Consider the following 19937-nt stretch of genomic DNA (forward strand, 5'->3'; position numbering starts at 1 on the left):
TTACTTGACTGCCCCTTTAAAGGAACATTCTAAAACAATTCAATTACATGCTGTAATCTGTTAAACATTTTGCATTACTGAATCTTGGGGACTGTGTTTAACCCCTATAAAGGGGACACGGCCAGTGGCGGGGGTACTTCCCATGCAGGACATAAACCTCCGCAAAAGATGTTAATCACATAGATAAACATGCACTAATGAATAAGCTCATGTAATTTCAGAATTAAATTTAAATGGAATGATTTTTTTTTTTTTTTGTAAAGAGATATTATTGCTCTTTAAAAGTGTGATGCAAAACCTGATTAACATTTTCCAAAACATCATTTTGCTTTTGCAGGTGCCTACAAGGTCGGAAATGATATTATTGTACTAATTCCCTGGTTTTGCACTGCTGCATTGTAAAAAACAAACAAACTGAACTTGGCAAATGATAGAGCGTAAATTCAGCTTTGGTTCACTGAACCCTACATTTTGTGGTGTATAAATTAGTTGGTGGTTGTGTTTTATATTCAAGTTAAAGTGCTTTTTAATTCAAATTTGAGTTTAAATTCAAATATTAAAAGTCTGTTCCATTTTATGTGCATGGTCATTTTCAGCACTGTAGTAGAGCTTTAGGCTACTTGCAAACACACTATGACCTAGTTGTCCATTGAGGTGGTAACTTAAAAAATCTCCATAGACTTTAATAGGTTTTTATCACCAGTTTCCACAATTTACCACCTCAATGGAAACTAGGCCTATGTCTCCCATCTCTCTTAGGGTTAGATTACACGTGGAGCTCTAAATTATCACGCTCCTGCAAAAGGGCAAATTTGGGATAATTAACAAAGCTGTAGCAATTAGCGCTCAGAAAATTAACCAGATAAGATCTCTGGTTAATTTTCCTAAAGTTCCCCAAATGCCCTCAAAATAGAGGGCATTATAGTTTTGGGGCTTTAAAGTTGGTGGAAGTGGGGAGTTAGAATTAAAAAAAAGCACTGAAAAGTGACTTTTACATTGCGGGTTATGGGAACTGTGTGTTCCCATAGACTGTAATGTAAATATATATGTATATGATTATATACATATATATATATATATTTATGTGTTACTATGTGTATATACACATATTAACACAAATATATATGTATATATTCATATGGGGTACAAGTATTATCCGCACTTGTACATATATATTTACATTGCGATCTATGGGAGCACACAGTGTAATCTGCTATCCTTCCATCTGTTTTTAACTGTGGTTGTTGCAACCTGATCTCATTTTTTTACTGTATTAAATTAAAATTGCAAAATTCAACATGTATAGGACTACAGTTTCTGAGAGAGGGATCATGTGGCAATAATTGTCCAATAAACACTGAGGCACAATAAATGTCTGTAGTCATACTTTAAATTTAATAACAAACTCCCTCTTGAAGTTGTATAATAGTATATACCAAAGCAGGAATGTAGTATACGGTTAAATGTATTTTATTTTGTTTAAACTTCAGATAGTTTCTATGATCTAACTAAAATGTGATTGACTAATTTTGTATTGCCCCAGGAGACCTTGCAGCACTGAATACAAATGCTAATGCCCAGATGCAGAGTCTCCAAACTCTTTTGGGAGCACAGACCCTACTCCCAAACCAGCAGTCATTTTTCCCCTCACTACCAGGAGTCCTAGGGATGCAGATGTTACAGGGTCAGTCGGTTATGCAAGGACAACGCACAAACCACCAGGTGACATAATACTCAGTTATTTTCTTATTTTATTTACTTGTAATATTCAGCTTTCCTTTCCTTAGGTAAACCAGTTAAAGACATTAATGAATTACTAATCATATAAATGTTTTGTGGTTTGCAAACCTCCTGGGCATTTAATGCTGCAGTACTTAGTTATGCTGAACATTCAGCCAGAGTGTATAACATTCTCTCAGTCAGCTGACTTCCTGGCTTTTACAGTCCCACATCACATGTTTTCGTCCATTTTTTTTACCTCATTCAGTCTATAACATATCTCCTTCAGTGAACATTGATGCTATAATTCACTATTGGAGTTTTAAGTTTAAAATGGAATTAATGCTGCAAATAAGACTGTTTATTACTAATTCTGACCTGTTGAAATCCATTTTATGAGCATTTTAGGGTGTGTTTTTTGTTGTTTGTTTTTCGCTAAACCAACTTGGACCTTTCACAGAGAAAAACTTTTGAAATATATCAGTTTGATCCCATCTAACCATTTCTACCCAAGAGAAACTGAAAAGCCAAAACATAAGTTCCATTGAACCTTTTCATTTAGGCATTATTTATTAAGTAAGGCGGGGCTTGACAAATCATGCCATAGCTTTTAGAATTTTACCCCTGATGTCTAGTTTTCGTTAATAAGATATGGTGATTCCACTGCTTGAGTAATTACTGTTGGGAATGTCACTACTGGCCAACAGGAGGAGGCAAAGAGCACCACAGTTGACTGTTAGTTATCACTCCCTTACCCACAACCCCCAGTCATTCTCTTTGCCTTCGGTGCATGGAGGAGGTGAAGTTTAGGTGTCTGAAGAAAAAATTTGATATCATCTACAAGCAAATTTTGTGGTATAGCCGTATTCCACGTCATTCCTTGCAGTCAGGTAGTGGTGGCTTTAAAGCATTTAGGAACTTGTAAAGAGGTACTTACTGCGTTTTCCAACAATTGCTGCCCTAGTTTAAAAAGCCAGAGTTGACTACTCTGTTCTTTCTTTTTCAAAGGTCTCTGTAAAGAACTGTGTCTTCTCATTCCTTGTAACTGTCTACATGCCAGACAGTGGAGCAGGTAAGTGATTTTTCTTCCAGTTGGGGAGACCATGCACTTAACAAATTAAAAGACACTGCTTTTTTATTGGGCCATAGATAATCCTGTTGTATGGGTTACACTGGGGCATGAAGTAGGCACTGTAGCATGTGTGAGACTAACATTTAAACTCTTTTAAAAAGAAAGGGTAAAATGTTTCCATCTAAAGGGGAGGAGAGTCCACGGCTTCATTCATTACTGTTGGGAATTAAGAACCTGGCCATCAGGAGGAGGCAAAGACACCCCAGCCAAAGGTCTAAATACCTCCCCCACTTCCCTCATCCCCCAATCATTCTGTGCCTTTCGTCACAGGAGGACGGCAGAGAAGTGCCGAAGATCGTAGTCGTCTCTTATAGAGGGTATTACTCTTTGCATTGGGACTGGAGTTTTAAGTAGTCCTGTCAGCCTTTCAGTGAGAGCCTGGGCGAAAGTCCAGAGATGCAGGGAGAGTCTTTCTGCGAAACCATCCCGATTCATATCAACAGCTCCACAAGCAATCAGCGTTGACTAGTTTCGCTGCCTGCTTTTTACGCTCAAGTCCATGTTAGGAGCGAAGCTACTAACCTGTCACACTTGAAGAGCCGCGTTCCTGTTCCACGGCGTAGATTATGGTAAGATCGTTTCATTTTTTTATTACATAATGATAACACGGAAGACAGGGTCACAGTGTGACGCCTTTTATCTTTAAAAAATCAAGGGTTAATATTCCTAGTAAGGGGATTATTGAACAGGGGGGTTTATACATGATATTGTTTATTGTGTCATTGCTGCGTTATGTGCGAGATGAGGCTCTGGCAATGTGTGGAACTTGGTGACATTTTTTTGCCGCGTTTTCTCCTTAGGCAGGGGTGGTCCTGCCGGGCATTCCATGTTGACCGGTTGTGGTTATCTCTCTTCCTCTGTTGATCAGCGGCGCAGGAGACAAAGCGATTTCTGTAGTCCGGGTCATAGGAGGTGGTAAGTGCCCCGGCCATTGGAGGTATAAAGGTGCCTATTTATTAAGTAATTCTAGTCCTTAATAACATTGCAAGCTATGGAGGACTCTGACGCGTTAGAGGGCTCGCCCTCTTTATAAAGGTCTCATTCCTGTGTTTATTGTGAGGAGGTTCTGGTAGATCAGCCTGCTCAACTATGTTCCACATGTCTTAATAAAGTTACGACATCTAAGAGCAAAGGGATGTCTAGTACTACTGAGCCGTCCACCTCTGAGGGGTCCCCATCCCGTGAGGTGCGTTCCCTGCGTCTATCTCCAATTGCACATGCAGCGCCCCAGGGAACAACCATTACTCCTGCGGGAGAGATTCGTTAGCCGTCAGATTTTGCGGATCAACTGTAAACGGCGGTATCGAAAGTGATCCATGCATTACCACGTTCTGCTAAGCGCAAGCGTAGGGCATATCATGGCGGCCCGACCCATGGGTTGTCTACGCCTGTGAAAATATCTGAGGCGTTATACGATGACAAGGCCCACTCTGCGACTCTTCAGAGGATGTCCCTTCTGGATCGGAGTCCGTGTTATCTAAACCTCCGACTGTGGTAGAGCCTGACTTTAGGTTTAGGATGGAAAATTTGCGCTTTTTGCTGAAACAAGTGCTTGCTACTCTGGAATTTCCAGAACCGAAACTTCCAGAAGAACCTGTGATTCCTAAGCTTGATAAGGTATATGAGGACAGGGTGGTGCCTCAGGCCTTCCTGGTACCTGTTAAGATGGCAAATATTATTAAGAATGAATGGGAGCGATTAGGTTCTTCTTCTTCCTTTATGAAACTGTTCCCCGTCCCGGACTCTCAGCTTGAGCTGTGGGGTACTGTCCCTAAGGTGCTATCTCCACGCTCACAAAGCAGACAACTATTCCCCTCGAGGATAGTTCATCGTTCAAAGAGCCCATGGATAAAAAATTGGAAACATAAGGAAAATGTTTCAACACACAGGGTTTGTTTTTCAGCCGTCAGCGGCTGTAGCCGTGGTCGCCGGAGCTGCCACATATTGGTGTGAATCCCTGTGTGAAATGGTCGAAGGGGAGACTTCCATCGATGAGATACAGGATAAGATTAAGGCGCTGAAGATCGCCAATTCTTTCATATGTGATGCCAATATGCAAATTATTCGCCTGAACGCTAAGGTGTTAGGTTTTTCCGTTTTAGCTTGCAGGGCTCTGTGGCTAAAGTCTTGGTCTGCGAACATGACCTCTAAGCCGAGGCTGTTGTCCCTGCCTTTTTAAGGAAAGATTTTGTTCGGTCCAGGATTGAATTCGATCTTATCCACGGTTACGGGAGGTAAGGGAGCTTTCCTACCGCAGGATAAGAAGGCTAAGCCTAAATTATCTACTTTTTGCAGCAAAAGCAGACCAGTCCAAGGGAACTTGGAAACCGGCTCATTCTTGGAACAAGTCTAAGCAGAGCAAGAAGCCTGCCGAGACAAAATCATCATGAAGGGGCGGCCCCCGACCGGTCTCCAGACCAAGTAGGGGGCAGATTATCTCTCTTCTCAGAAGCCTGGTTGCAGGACGTTCAGGATACTTGGGGTCTGGATGTTGTCGCCCAGGGTTACAGGATAGGTTTCAGATCCAATCCGCCCAGGGGCAGATTCCTCCTATCCAGCCTGTCTTCAAGACCGGAAAAGAGAGAAGCCTTTTTAGAATGTGTGAGGGTTCAAAATGGAAACAATCAGATCTATTCTGCCCCTAGTTCAAGAGGACAGTTCATGACAACTATAGACTTGAAGGACACTTACCTTCATGTGCAAATTCACAGGGACCACTTCCAGTTCCTGAGATTTGCGTTTCTGGACCAACACTTTCAGTTTGTGGCCCTTCCCTTTGGCCTGGCGACGGCCCAGAGAGTCTTCATGAAGGTTCTGGGGGCGCTACTTGTGGTGGCCAGATCCAGGGGCATTGCTATGGCGCCCTATCTAGACAACATCCTAGTTCAGGCGCTGTCGCTCAGTCTCGCAGAGGATCATTCGAGGGCGCTTCTTCTTTTGCTCCAATCTCACGGTTGGAAGATCAACTCAGGAAAGAGTTCCCTGGTTCCCAGCAACAGGGTGGAGTTCCTGGGCATGATAATAGACTCTCTATGTCCATGAAAATATTTCTCACAGACCATCAACGCAGGAAGATTGTATCCTCTTGTCTTGCCCTTCAGTCCTCCTCAAGCCCCTCGGTGGCTCAGTGTATGGAGGTGATCGGATTCATGGTTTCCAGCATAGACGTCATTCCATTCGCCAGGTTCCATCTCAGACCTCTTCAATTGTGCAATGTTGAGACAGTGGAACGGCAATCATTCAGATCTATCACAGCAGATATCCATGGATGCTCAGACTCGGATCTCCCTCACTTGGTGGATCCGTCTGGAGCAACTGTCCATGGGGACATCCTTCTTGAGACTGTCCTGAGAGATTGTGACCACGAACTCGAGTCTGGCAGGATGGGGAGCTGTTTGGGGTGCCAGGATGGCACAAGGAAAATGGTCCCGGGAGGAGTCTCTCCTTCCGATTAATATTCTGGACGTCCGAGCAATCTAAAATGCTCTGAAGGCATGGCCTCCTCTGGGGTCGTTCAGCTTCATCAGATTCCAGACCGACAACATTACCTTGGTGGCTTACATCAACCATCAGTGGGGTACGAGGAGCTCCCTAGCTATGAGGGAGGTGTCTCGGATCTTGGAGTGGTCGTAGTCCCACAGCTGCTCGCTCTCGGTGATTCACATTCCAGGTGTGGAAAACTGGGAAGCAGACTTTCTTAGCAGGCAATCCTTCCATCCGGGGGAATGGTCTCTTCACCCCGAAGTGTTTGTCTCAGGTGGGGAACGCCGGAGATAGATCTCATGGTGCCCAGACTCAATTGCAAGCTATCCTGATACGGGTCGAGGTCCAGGGATCCCCAGGCAGAGCTAATAGATGCCTTAGCGGTGCCTTGGGGGTTCAGCCTAGCTTACATTTTTACACCGTTACACTTCTACCTTGTGTAGTGGCACGCATCAAACAGGAACAAGCTTTGGCCATTCTGATTGCTCCATGGTGGCAGCGGAGCACGTGATTTGCGGATCTGGTGGGGATGTCATCCTCTCCGCCGTGGAGGTTACCCTGTTGCAAGGATCTGCTGGAACAGGGCCCTTTTCAGCATCAAAATCTCGATTCTCTGAGGCTGACTGCGTGGAGATTGAACGCCTAGTCTTGGCCAAGAGAGGCTTTTCTGAAAGTGTGATTGATACTCTAATTCAGATGGGGAAGCCAGTCGCTCATCACATCTACAATAAGGTGTGGAGGACTTGCTTGTCCTGGTGTGAGAAGCTTGGATATCTTTGGATAAGATGAAGGTATCCAGGATTCTGTCCTTTCTCCAAGACGGTTTGAAAAAGGGTCTTGCCCGCTAGTTCCTTAAAGGGACAGAGTTCGGCATTATCAGTCTTGTTGCATAGGAGAGTCGCTGAGCTCCCTTTCATACAATCTTTTGTTCATGCTCTGTCTAGAATGAGGCCTGTCTTTAGACAGTCTGCTCCCCCATGGATCTTAAACTTGGTCCTTAAGGTATTGCAGAGGGTTCCGTTTGAGCCTATGCATTCCATTGACATTAAGATTCTGTCCTGGAAGGTTCTCTTCCTGTTGGCCATTGCATCGGCATGCAGAGTTTCTGAACTTGCTGCTTTGCAATGTGAGCCCCCTTATCTGGTTTTTCATGTGGATAAGGCTTCGCACTGGTTTGGGTTTTCTTCCCAAGGTGGTTTCTAACCGTAATATCAATCAGGAAATAGTTGTTCCTTCTTTGTGTCCTTACCCTTCTTCTTCTAAGAAGAGGTTACTTCATAACCTAGATGTGGTTCGTGCCTTAAAGTTCTATCTTCAGGCTACAAAGGACTTCAGACAGTCTACATCTCTTTTTGTGGTGTATTCAGGGAAGCGCAAGGGGCAGAAGGCCTTTTCTGCTTCTTTGTCCTTTTGGTTGAGGACCTTTATTCACTTGGCCTATGAGACAGCGGGACATAAGCCTCCTCAGAGGATCACGGCTCATTCAACTAGAGCTGTGGCTTCGTCTTGGGTCTTCAAGAATGAGGCCTCTATGGAGCAAATTTGTAAGGCGGCTACCTGGTCCTCCTTACACACTTTTACAAAGTTTTACAAATTTGACATTTTTGCTTCTGCTGAAGCCGTTTTTGGGAGAACGGTTTTGCAGGCTGTGGTGCCCTCAGATTAGGGTCTGCCTTTTACCCTCCCGGTTTCAATCAGTGTCCTCTAGAGCTTGGGTATATCTTACCAACAGTAATGAATGAAGCCATGGACTCTCCTCCCCTTTAGATGGAAAACATAAATTATGCTTACCTGATAATTGAATTTCCATCAAGGAGAAGCAAGTCCACGGCTCCCGTCTGTATCTCCGATGGGCGGACCTAAATTTAATTTATCTTCTGGCACCATTTATACCCTGATGTTTCTCCTACTGTTCCTGTTCCCTCGGCAGAATGACTGGGGGATGAGGGAAGTGGGGGAGGTATTTAAGCCTTTGGCTGGGGTGTCTTTGCCTCCTCCTGGTGGCCAGGTTCTTAATTCCCAACAGTAATGAATGAAGCCGTGGACTCTCCTCCCCTCGATGGAAATGAAATTATCAGGTAAGCATAATTTATGGGTTTTTTTAGGCTTTCTTTTCTCACACATATTTACTTGATAAAACAATACAAGTTTAAACTGAAAGTAAGGCTGCCTTTTCTATTTCAGCAGCTTATTCATTTCCCCTTTGCTTTAAAATAAAATGATGCAACATTTTAAACTGTCAGGTTTGAAAAACGGTTATTTCTGGTACTCTGTGTACCAGGAAGCTATTTTTAGTGCCTCTAAAGTAGCAGTAATTTGAAAGTCAGACAACATAACGACAGTTGCGGTCTTAATTGGTAGCAATTAATCTGGGTGATCTGGTCTTAATTGGTAGCAATAATTGAGGTGTGGGGTTTGCCAGAGGGGTATTTTAGAAGTTTATTTGATGTTTATTAAATGTGTTTTCTTAACTTTTCTCACATCATTTTAGCTGGGGATCGATCCTAATTTGGGATAAAATTTAAAGTGTATTATTTCCTTGGCTTATTTTAATTGAATATTAAAATCTTTGAAACTTATCTGTACAAGTTTATTTACTGTTTCACAACATGTCTGATATGGAGCAAGATTCTGCTCTCATGAATTCATGCTTATTATGTTTAGATGCACAAATTGCAGCTCCTATGCAATTTTGTTCTTCTTGTGTCAAGAAAACCTTGCAAAATAAAGATAACATTTTTTAGCCTAATGTCTCTCAGGATGATGCTGTTAAAATAATACCTCAGCTTTCTCCTGCTACGTCCCAAGCCTCAATGGCGTCACATGCAGTGCCCTGCGATTCCTAGTGGAGTTTATTTAAAAGCAGAAATTGCTGCCCAGGTATCTTCAGCGGTATCTGCGGCATTAGCTGCCATTCCCAGATTACAGGGAAAACGCAAGAGGAAATCTAGAAATTCAGAAAGGAAAGTGCCTGTCCTCAGTTCTGCTTCCCAAGTTGCCCTTTCTCATAAGTCTGATGAGGAAGATACTTTTAGATCGGGACTTTCTGAGGGTGAAATCTCAGATTCGAACAGTATAATTCCTCCTTCTGAGACTGAGGTGGTATCCTTCAGATTTGAGCTTGAACACCTTTTGTGTATTGTTAAAGGAGATTTTAGCTACTTTAGATGACTCCGATACCCCTGTCGTTGTCACTCCTAAGAAATCTAGTAGTTTTTTCTGTGCCGGACCGTGCTAGGGAGATTATCTCACAGGAATGGGAGAAACCAGGTGTGTCTTTTTTTCCCCGTCTTCCATTTTTAAGAAAATGTTTCCTGTCAAGGACTCCATTAAAGACCCTTGGTATACTGTACCCAAAGTTGAAGGGGCCATTTCCACGCTGGCTAAGAGAACCACTATTCCTTTTTGAGGATAGCTGCTCTTTTAAGGATCTGATGGACAATAAGCTGGAGGTTTATTTGAAAAGGATATATGTTCATCAAGGTCTCCAATGGCAACCTGCGGTGAGTATTACCACCGTGACTAGGTTGGCATCTTATTGGTTCAACGACTTGTCTGATTCTCTTCAAGTAGAGACTTCCTTGGATGAAATTCAAGATAGGATTAAAGCTCTTAAGTTGGCCAATTCCTTTATTGCAGATGCCATTTTACAGGTTGTTAGACTAGGAGCTAAAACCTCTAGTTTTGCTGTCTTAGCCTGCAGGGCGTTATGGTTGAAATCCTGGTCTGCTGACATTTCCTCTAAAGTCAAGCTTCTGGCGATTCCTTACAAGGGCAAAACCTTGTTTGTACCCGGTTTGGCAGAACTGATATTACGGGTGGAAAGGGGTCTTTTCTACCTCAAGATAAGCAGAATATGCCTAAAGGACGTCAGAGTAATTTTCCTTCCTTTCGTAACTTCAGAGGAAAGCCTTCCCCTTCTTCTTCCAAGCAGGAACAATCCAAGTCTTCTTGGAAACCCAATCAGTCTTGGACTAAGGGGAAACAATAAAAAAAAACCTGCAGCTGATTCCAAATCAGTATGAAGGGTTTGCCCCCGATCCGGGATCGGATCAGGTGGGGGGCAGACTTTCTCAGTTCTCTCAAGCTTGGATACGAGATATCCCAGATCCCTGGACTGTGGACATAGTATCCCAGGGTTACAAATTGGAATTCAAGACTTTTCCTCACAGAGGCAGATGCCTTCTCTCAAGATTATCTGCAGGCCAGATAAAGAGAGAAGCGTTCTTGAAATGTATACATCTTTCCTCACTGGACGGAATGCAAATCTGGAAAAAAAAGCTCCCTTTCCCCTGCTACAAGAGTAGTGTTCTTAGGGACCATAATATATTCTCTATTGATGAAGATTTTTCTGACAGAGGTCAGGAAAAACAAAATAATTTCCTCTTGCCTCTCTCTTCAGGCTACTGCTCATCAGTGGCTCAATGTATGGAGGTAATCGGTCTGATGGTGGCTTCCATGGACATCATTCCTTTTGCTCGATTCCATTTGAGAGCTCTCCATTTGTGCTTGCTCAGGCAATGGAATGGCGACCATGCAGATCTATCTCAGAGACTAGAGTTAGATCAGTCGTCAAGGGATTCTCTCCCATGGTGGATTACTCAGGAACATCTGTCTCAGGGCAAATGCTTTTGGAAACCTTCCTGGGTGATCGTGACCACGGACGCCAGCCTGCTGGGCTGGGGAGCAGTCTGGAACTCGTTAAAAGCTCAGGGCTTTTGGACTCCAGAGGAGTCTACTCTTCCCATCAACATCTTGGAGTTGAGGGCGATTTACAATGCTCTATTGGCTTGGCCTCAGTTGTCCTCAGCCCATTTTATCAGGTTCCAGTCAGACAACATAACCTCTGTAGCTTACATCAATCACCAGGGAGGAACTCGGAGTTCCTTAGCCATGAAGGTGGTTACTCGGATTCTTCAGTGGGCAGAGACCCACAATTGCTGTCTATCTGCCATCCACATTCCAGGAGTAGACAACTAGGAAGGGGATTTTCTGAGCAGTGTGAGGAGTGGGAACTTCATCCAGAGGTGTTTTCCAGCTTAATCCTTAAAAGAAAGGGGGGTGCCGGAGTTAGATCTGATGGCGTCCAGTCAGAACGCCAAGCTTGCAAGTTACGGTTCAAAGTCAAGAGATCCGCAGGCCATTCTGATAGATTCTCTGGTGGTTCTTGGGATTTCAGGTTGGCATACCTTTTTCCTCCGTTTGCTCTCCTTCCACAAGTCATTGCTCGTATCAAACAGGAGGGGGTATCAGTGATTCTAATGGCCGCTGCGTGGCCTTGCAGGATCTGGTTTGCAAACCTAGTGGAGATGTTATCTATCCCACCTTGCAGACTACCTCTGAGGACGGACCTCCTGATTCAGGGTCCCTTCCTTTATCCAAATCTTGTTTCTCTGAAGCTGACTGCTTGGAGATTGAACGCTTAATTCTGTCTAAACGTGGTTTTTCTGAGTCGGTCATTGAGACCATGATTCAGGCTCACAAGCCTGTTCCTAGAAAGATTTACCATAAGATATGGCGTAAATATCTTTATTGATGTGAATCCAAGGGCTACTCTTAAAGTAGAATTAGAATTCCTAGAATTTTATCTTTTCTTCAGGAAGCCCTGGAGAAGGGATTGTCAGTCAGTACCCTGAAGGGTTAGATTTCTGCTTTATCAGTTTTACTACATAAACATGTGGCGGATGTGCCAGATGTGCAATCTTTTTGTCAGGCCTTGGTCAAAATCAGGCCTGCCTTTAAGTCTGTTGCTCCTCCTTGGAGCCTTAACCTTGTTCTTAAAGTTTTACAGCTGGCTCCATTTGAGCTGTTGCATTTCATAGACATTAAGTTGTTATCTTGGAAGGTTTTGTTTCTTGTTGCTATCTCTTCTGCTCTATGAGTCTCGGAATTCTCAGCTCTGCAGTGTGATTCTCCTAATCTTATTTTTCATGCCGATAAGGCGGTCCTTCATACTAAGTTAGGTTTCCTTCCTAAGGTTGTTTCTAATAGAAATATCAACCAGGAAATTGTTGTTCCCTCTCTGTGTCCTAATCCTTCGTCTTCCAAAGAACTATGTTACACAATTTGGATTTTGTACGTGCTCTTAAATTCTACTTACAGGCGACTAAGGATTTTCGCCAGTCCTCTGGCCTCTTTGTTTCTCTGGGAAACGTAAAGGTCAGAAAGCTACTGCTACTACTCTTTCTTTTTGGTTACGAAGTATAATTTGTTTGGCTTATGAGACTGCTGGACAGCAGCCTCCTGAGAGAATGACATAAGAACGGTTTCCTCTTCTTGGGCTTTCAAAAATTAAGCATCTGTAGAACTAATTTGCAAGGCTGCAACTTGGTCTTCTCTACATACTTTTTACAAATTTTACAAATTTGATACTTTTGCATCGGCTGAGGTTTTTTTGGGAGAAAGGTTCTTCAAGTGGTGGTGCCTTCTGTTTAGGACTGCCTGTCTTTGTCCCTCCCTATTTTTCCGTGTCCTCTAGATTGGATATTGGTTCCCAACAGTAATTACTCAAGCCGTAGACTCACCATTTTATGAAAGAAAAACAAAATTTATGCTTACCTGATACATTTATTTCTGTCCGGAATGACTGGGGGTTGTGGGTAAGGGAGTGATACTGTGATGTGGTGCTCTTTGCCTCCTCCTGCTGGCCAGGAGTGATATTCCCAACAGTAATTACTCAAGCCGTGGACTCACCATATCCGGAAAGAAAGAAATTTATCAGGTAAGCATACATTTTCTTTTTTTTAATTTCACATATATCTACTCGCAGAAACCCTTGGTTCATGAATGTGCAGCTGGCTCCTAGGTTTGTTAATTTTGGTTCCTAACTTTAACATACATTTGTCAAACCCTGATTTATAACTAAAGCAGTCAGAGATGTATACAGGATAATAAGCACTTGGGCATAGTACCTTTGAACACTAAGGGCCTGATATTCAAAAGCTCGCCGGCATGGAGAGAAATCATGCAAACTCTTTGGGGGTTTTTTTAGACCTTATAATGTAATTCAGGTGTCTCTCCTTTACATAAAAAACACTGCCTAGTGAGAAAAATATATTTCAAATGAAATTTTGTGTTTTCTAACACTTTTTTTAGGGACCTCTCCATACTGACGAGATGTTAGATCATGTCACCTGAGCGGCGAGCTTTTGAATTTCAGGCCCTAAGTCTAGAAGAATATAGCAACTCTTTACGCACAACTTCATCTGCTTTTACTAATAAGCTTTTGAGGCTTTATTTTTTTTCTTTATGGGGGTATAACAGTTTATCAGTTTATTTCACTGTGGCCAATACCATTATTTTTAACATCTCTATATAGAATAATATAAAATATATTATCATATATATTGCCTCTACTTCTACCCTTTTTCATTATGTGATTTATCTTCAACTTTCTCTTTACAGGCCAATACTGCATCATTATGTGAGAAAGATGTCCACCTATCTTCACAACCTGAAGGTTCCACTACTCTCACAGCTCAAACACAGTCAGCTTATCAGCAGACTCCTGACTCTCTGCCCTCTCAGAAGTTGGACGTGGTTGGGAGGTCTCAAACTTTACCGCTTCCTCCCTTGCGACCTGGTTCTTCTTTTGCTTCCAACACCTCAAGTGCCTTTGAAACTGGACCTGCTCCCAAAGGCCCTACTTTTCAGGGACCATCCCGTGCTGACATCCCCCCTGATACACCATCTGACCCCCCAAGAACAGATACCTTGCCCCAGTCATTAGATACTCTTTCCTCAGAGACAGAATCAGAAGCATCTCCACTTAAAAGGTGCCGGCTGCTAACTGATTCTGTACTCTCTTCTGAGGTGCCCAATGGAGCTACTACAAACCTTTTATCATGGATGGGCTCTCACCATCCTTCCAATGCCTTAAGTTTTCCTGAAATGGAGCTTACCAAAGGCAAGGAGCAAGGATTCAGGTTTAATGGTCGGGCACGGGGGGAAAGGTACTATAGTCGTCGGCCTCGAGGGGATAGACTTTCCAACTCCCGTCACTCTTCATACTGGAGGTACAATGGAGGGGATACAGTACAGATTGAAGGGGAAATAATGGAACACAGACAAGAACTGACACAATCGGTGCTTGGAATCCCTCCCTTTACTTCTCACTGGCAGGAAGAGGGTGGGCAGCTAAGGGAGCAGGAGGTGGAGGTGAGTTTGCTGTATATCCTCTCTGTACTTTAGATCCCAGAATCTTTTTCATAATCATTTGGGTATAGGTATGTGAAGAATTGTAAGTATTATATTATTTTTATTGAATAGAGTTTTTATGTCATAGCACAGTGTGATCAATGTACACACTATATGTATATATGTTTAATTTTTGTATTGAATTATCCACAAGTTTTAATGGCACTTTGATTTAGCTGAACCTTTTCAACATAGCAAACCTATCTGACCACTCAGTGTTTTTAGGAGTTGCTTCAGGTGATGGAAGAGTTGATTATGTAGCATCACTACATTAAAAGGCAATAGAGAAAATTTTAAAAAAAATACAGGCCATTGAGCTTGACTTGAGAATGGGACAATGGATATACACTCTTTACTGAAAAAAAAACATTAATATTCCATTGGAGGGGATAACCTAATGCAGTACAATATATCACTCTCAGTATGTGAATTTTATTTATTTTACACCTATATATTTTATATCAATAAGCAGCATACAGGATTACAAATGTAAAACATGTTTGTTTCTTACTATCCCAATAGCATAACGTGTATAATACTTTTATTTCATTGAATACTTTATTGTACAGTGTATTGCAGTTAGCAATTGGGCAGTACTTTGAGTGTGCTTATAATGTTTTTTTTGCAGCACACAGCATATTCAGAAATCCATTTCTAAAACTCTCTAATCTGCCATGGAATGTCACTGTTTGATATGAAAAATGATTGTACTGTATATAAAATTAGAAGTGAAAGTATACCGACTCTAAAACAATTGCAGTTTGTATTTGTTTTAAACTGATCTTTAATATCCGTGCTGTATTCTTTTGTGTTAATCAGTGCAGTCCCCTGTTAGATGATGCTTGCCATTAAATCCTGTTACTTTTTATGAAAAGGATCTCACTACTCAGAGAAAATCCAAACTTTTACTGTTAAAGGTGAACAATGCAGTAACAAACCAAGAAAAGCCAATATGAGGTTATGAAGAAAATATTACCTTCTCCAGATCACTAGTGAGATATTAACCTTGAATACTATGTGCAGTTTTGTAGAGCATAACTACCAAGGTGCATAATGGTGCCTTGAAGTAAAAGAAAATTAAAGTCACTTACATTAAGGACAGGGTCTTTTTTAAAGTGTGTGTGTGTATGTGTGTGTATATATATATATATATATATATATATATATATATATATATATATATATATATATATATACATACAGTGTGTGTGTATATATATATATATATATACAGTACACTACACTGTGTGCACAGTTAGTAGGCAAGTGAGTATTTTGACCAAATCATCTTTTTTATGCATATTGTCCAACTCCAAGCTGTATAAACTTGAAGGATTATTGGATTTAAGCATATCATGTGATGTGTATTTGTGTAATGAGAGAGGGTGTGGCCTTAGGAGATCAACACTCTATATCAAGGTGTGCATAATTATTAGAGAAGACACAATACACCCTAACTCCAGTCAGTCTACACAATGGGTTACTTCTAACCTTAACACTAATTTGTCCTTTTCTGAATCATGTGACCTGGTCTCACTTAACACTCTCCTTAACGAAGGGGATGCTTCGGATACTTTATCGAACACTAATTGTGTGAGAGGTTTGAAGCCACCCTCAAGGTTTTACCCCATACATACTAGGGGTCGTATTGTGGAAAATTTCTACAAGAGAGTGGAAGGTGATCTCAGGTCACTTGCCAGCCATATGGGAAAATCTACTGAGAATTTAGATAGGGCTGAGAAAGAGGCTTTGGTACAACTGGCTAATAACCAGGATATTGTTATACGTAATGCCGATAAGGGAGGCTCAGTGGTAGTTCTTAATAAAATTGATTATATCAATGAAGCATTACGCCAGTTAGAGGATTACCAGTGTTACACTGAGTTGTCTGCCAACCCCACTTGTCGCTTTCAAAGGGAGTTGATGCACCTTCTGGATGAGGGTGTTGAGAACGGATTTATTGACCAAGATACAGCAGCTTATATCTATGTGGAACATCCTGTCACTCCAGTATTCCACCACCTCCCGAAGGTGCATAAATCCCTTCAGAACGTTAAAGGTCGTTCCGATTGTTAGCGGCATAGGATCCCTCTTTGAACAACTTTCCCAATGGTTGGATATGGTGCTACAGCACTTTGTGGAAGCCTTACCTAGCTTCCTTAGAGACACTAAACATTTAATGAATCTAGTTGATGATAAAGTTTGGAAAGATTGTATGTACATATGGGCTACTATAGATGTAACAGCCCTTTACTCCTCAATTGCACATAATAGAGGGATGGAAGCACTAGCATTTTTTCTCCAAAATTGGTCTACTTTTTCAACAGGTTTTCAAGAATATGTCCTGCAAGTGTCTTTGTTTTTGCTAACACGTAAGTTTTTTGAGTTTGAAGGCACCTTTTATCTCCAGAGATGGGACAGTGATGGGGACAAAGTTTGCCCCATCCTATGCCAACCTTTCCATGGGTTGGTGGGAGCTGTCCCACATCTTTGGAGATAATAAGCCATACCGCAATTGCATTATCTTCTATCGTCGATTTATTGATGATTTTATCCTTATTTGGGATGGCGGTTTAAGTGATTTGGAGGAGTTCGTTAAAGGGCTTAACGCTAATGATGTAGGCCTACAATTTACTAGTGAGATTCAACAGCATAACATCAACTTTCTAGATGTGGTGCTGAGTGTTAGTCAAGATGGCCCAGTAAAAACTAATCTTTTCAGGAAGCCTATATCGGGTAACTCTTTATTGCACGCTAGGAGTTGTCACCCAAAGCATTTGCCTTATGCAATTGCCAAAGGGTAGCTCATGAAAGCTAAACGGAATTGTTCCGATGTCAGATAGTGAAACCCAGATGAAAGAAATTAGAAAACGCTTTACTCGAGAGAGAGGTTATCCCAAGAAAATTGTTGCAAGGGCACAGAGGGAGGTCAATAAACAAAGCAGATCAGACCTTCTTAAGGATAAAAAACAAGATAGTAAGAAAGTACATAAAGGTGTAACATTCGTGACGGAGTATAGCTCACAATATGAAGAGATCTGTAAAATAGTCAAGCATCATTTTAAAATGTTGATAGCCGACGATAGACTTATACATTGTGTTGAGGAAGGGCTAAGATGTTCATATCAGAGAAATCGAACATTGGTAACATCCTATCTCCTACTGTTCTCAAAAAAACAATTTCCCAAGGCAGTGCATGGCTCATCAGTAAGGGCTCTTACAAATGTAGCAGCTCCAGATGTGGAGCATGTGATTACTTGATTGTGTCAGACCAATTTCATTCTACTGGAACAGACAGGGTCCATGATATAAATTTCTGCCTTAACTGTACTTAAGTGTATGTTGTATACTGTATTACCTGCACAAAATGTGGAAAGCAATATGTAGGGTTCACCACAAGGGACATTAGGACTAGGGTTAGAGAGCACTTATCCACCATTAGAGTAGGTAAGGCAACTACCCCTTTAGTACATCATTTTGCCCAGACTCACAATAAGGACTTGTCATGTTTTTCTTGGCAACCTATCGATATGATACCCCAGTCCAAGAGAGGGGGTGATCGGGATGTCATGCTATGTAAGAGAGAGATGCTATCGATTTTTTAAATTGGAAACCAGAGTACCACAGGGACTTAACTCTGAGTTTGACCTTATCAATTATTGGGAGTGAATTTTCCCATTTTTCCTTTATCATCATTTTTCTGTATAGGTGGCACATTCTATGGCACCCCTCTCTTATATACCGATTACCTCCTCTAATGCCTTTTTAATGCCTTTCTGATGTTTATGAGTTTGTGTGTCTATTTGTAAGTGGGCATATATATATATATATACAGTATATATAAAATGTAATTTGCTATGGATAAAAACAGATATGTACTTGTAGAGGACTCACTTATTGTTTGAGTCCTCCCCTTCAATCCTAATGTCACATTTATTTGTGTATTAAACTTATGTGGTGCTTGGTAAATATGTTTTTATAACCTTCCATTAATTTATTTATACAGTGATGTACTCCTGGTAACTTGTTTATGTATTTGCGAGATGAAAACATTTACATGTTATATAACATCTGTATATGCAAGGTTTGCTTGTTTATTTTCTGTATTTAATTTCCATGGTCTATCAATATATTTATATATATATATATATATATATTTTCTTAGTATAGTTCTCTCCTGTATATATAGGGGTTAAAAGCACACTGGGCGTGTTGTTGTTTTAAACAATATGTTTTTAACCAATGATGTTGCTGCAATTGTGTATATATTGTACACCTGTGGCTGGCTTTAGTATGCTATGATTACGGCTTTGTCGAAACGCGTAAGCCTTCCAGCCAGAGGTGCCCCTACCTCAATTTTGTTCTGACATCTTGTATGTCCTATTTTTATGACTAGCCAATAAAGGTTATGTTTTAATTTTTAGTCTAACGCCCTCATCCTTTTCTTTTGTGGAACATAATTATTAGGCAACTTCTTTTCCTCAGGCAAAATGGGCCAAAAAAAAGATTTAACTGACTGAAAATTAAAAAATTGTAAAAAGTCTTTCAGAGGGATGCAGTACTCTTGAAATGGCTAAGATATTGGGGCGTGATCACAGAACCATCAAACGTTTTGTTGCAAATAGTCAACAGGGTCGTAAGAAACGTGTTGTGAAAAAAAAGACACAAATTAACTGCCAAAGATTTCAGAAGAATCAAATGTGAAGCTACCAGGAACCCATTATACTCCAGTGCTGTCATTTTCCAGAACTACAACCTACCTGGAGTGCCCAGAAGTACAAAGTGTTTAGTGCTCAGAGACATGGCCAAGGTAAGGAAGGCTGAAACCTGGCCACCACTGAACAAGACACATAAGTTGAAACGTCAAGACTGGGCCAAGAAATATCTGAAGACAGATTTTTCAAAGGTTTTATGGACTGATGAGATGGAAGTGACTCTTGATGAACCAGATGGACGGGCCCATGACTGGCTCAGTAACGGGCACAGAGCTCCACTTCGATTTAGACACCAGCAAGGTGGAGGTGGGGTACTGGTATGGGCTGGTATTATTAAAGATGAGCTTGATAGACCTTTTCGGGTTGAAGATGGACTCAAAATCAACTCCCAAATCTACTGCCACTTTTTAGAAGACACTTTCTACAAGCAGTGGTACATGAAACAGTCTGCATCTTTCATGAAGACCATGATATTTATGCAGGACAATGCTCCATCACATGCATCAAAGTACTCCACTGCGTGGCTAGCCAGTAAAGGCCTTAAAGATGAAAGAATAATGACATGGCCCCCTTCCTCACCTGGCCTAAACCCTATTGAGAACTTTTGGGCCTTTCTTAAACAGGAGATTTACAGTGAAGTTAAACAATACACCTCTCTGAACAGTGTATGGGAGGCTGTGGTTGCTGCTGCA

General features: G+C 41.5%; 1 protein-coding gene across 1 annotated transcript in view; it reads left to right on the top strand.

Moving 5' to 3' along the window:
* The window catches only part of MBD6 (methyl-CpG binding domain protein 6), a 358975-nt gene that overhangs the window by 240289 nt on the left and 98749 nt on the right, over positions 1-19937 (top strand). Inside the window, exons 10-11 of the mRNA XM_053708189.1 lie at positions 1544-1722; positions 13739-14491. Coding sequence (XP_053564164.1) covers positions 1544-1722; positions 13739-14491 — 932 coding nt within the window. The remainder of the gene's footprint in view (positions 1-1543; positions 1723-13738; positions 14492-19937) is intronic.

Source organism: Bombina bombina, chromosome 3 (genome assembly GCF_027579735.1).
Source record: "Bombina bombina isolate aBomBom1 chromosome 3, aBomBom1.pri, whole genome shotgun sequence".
NCBI lineage: Eukaryota > Metazoa > Chordata > Amphibia > Anura > Bombinatoridae > Bombina > Bombina bombina.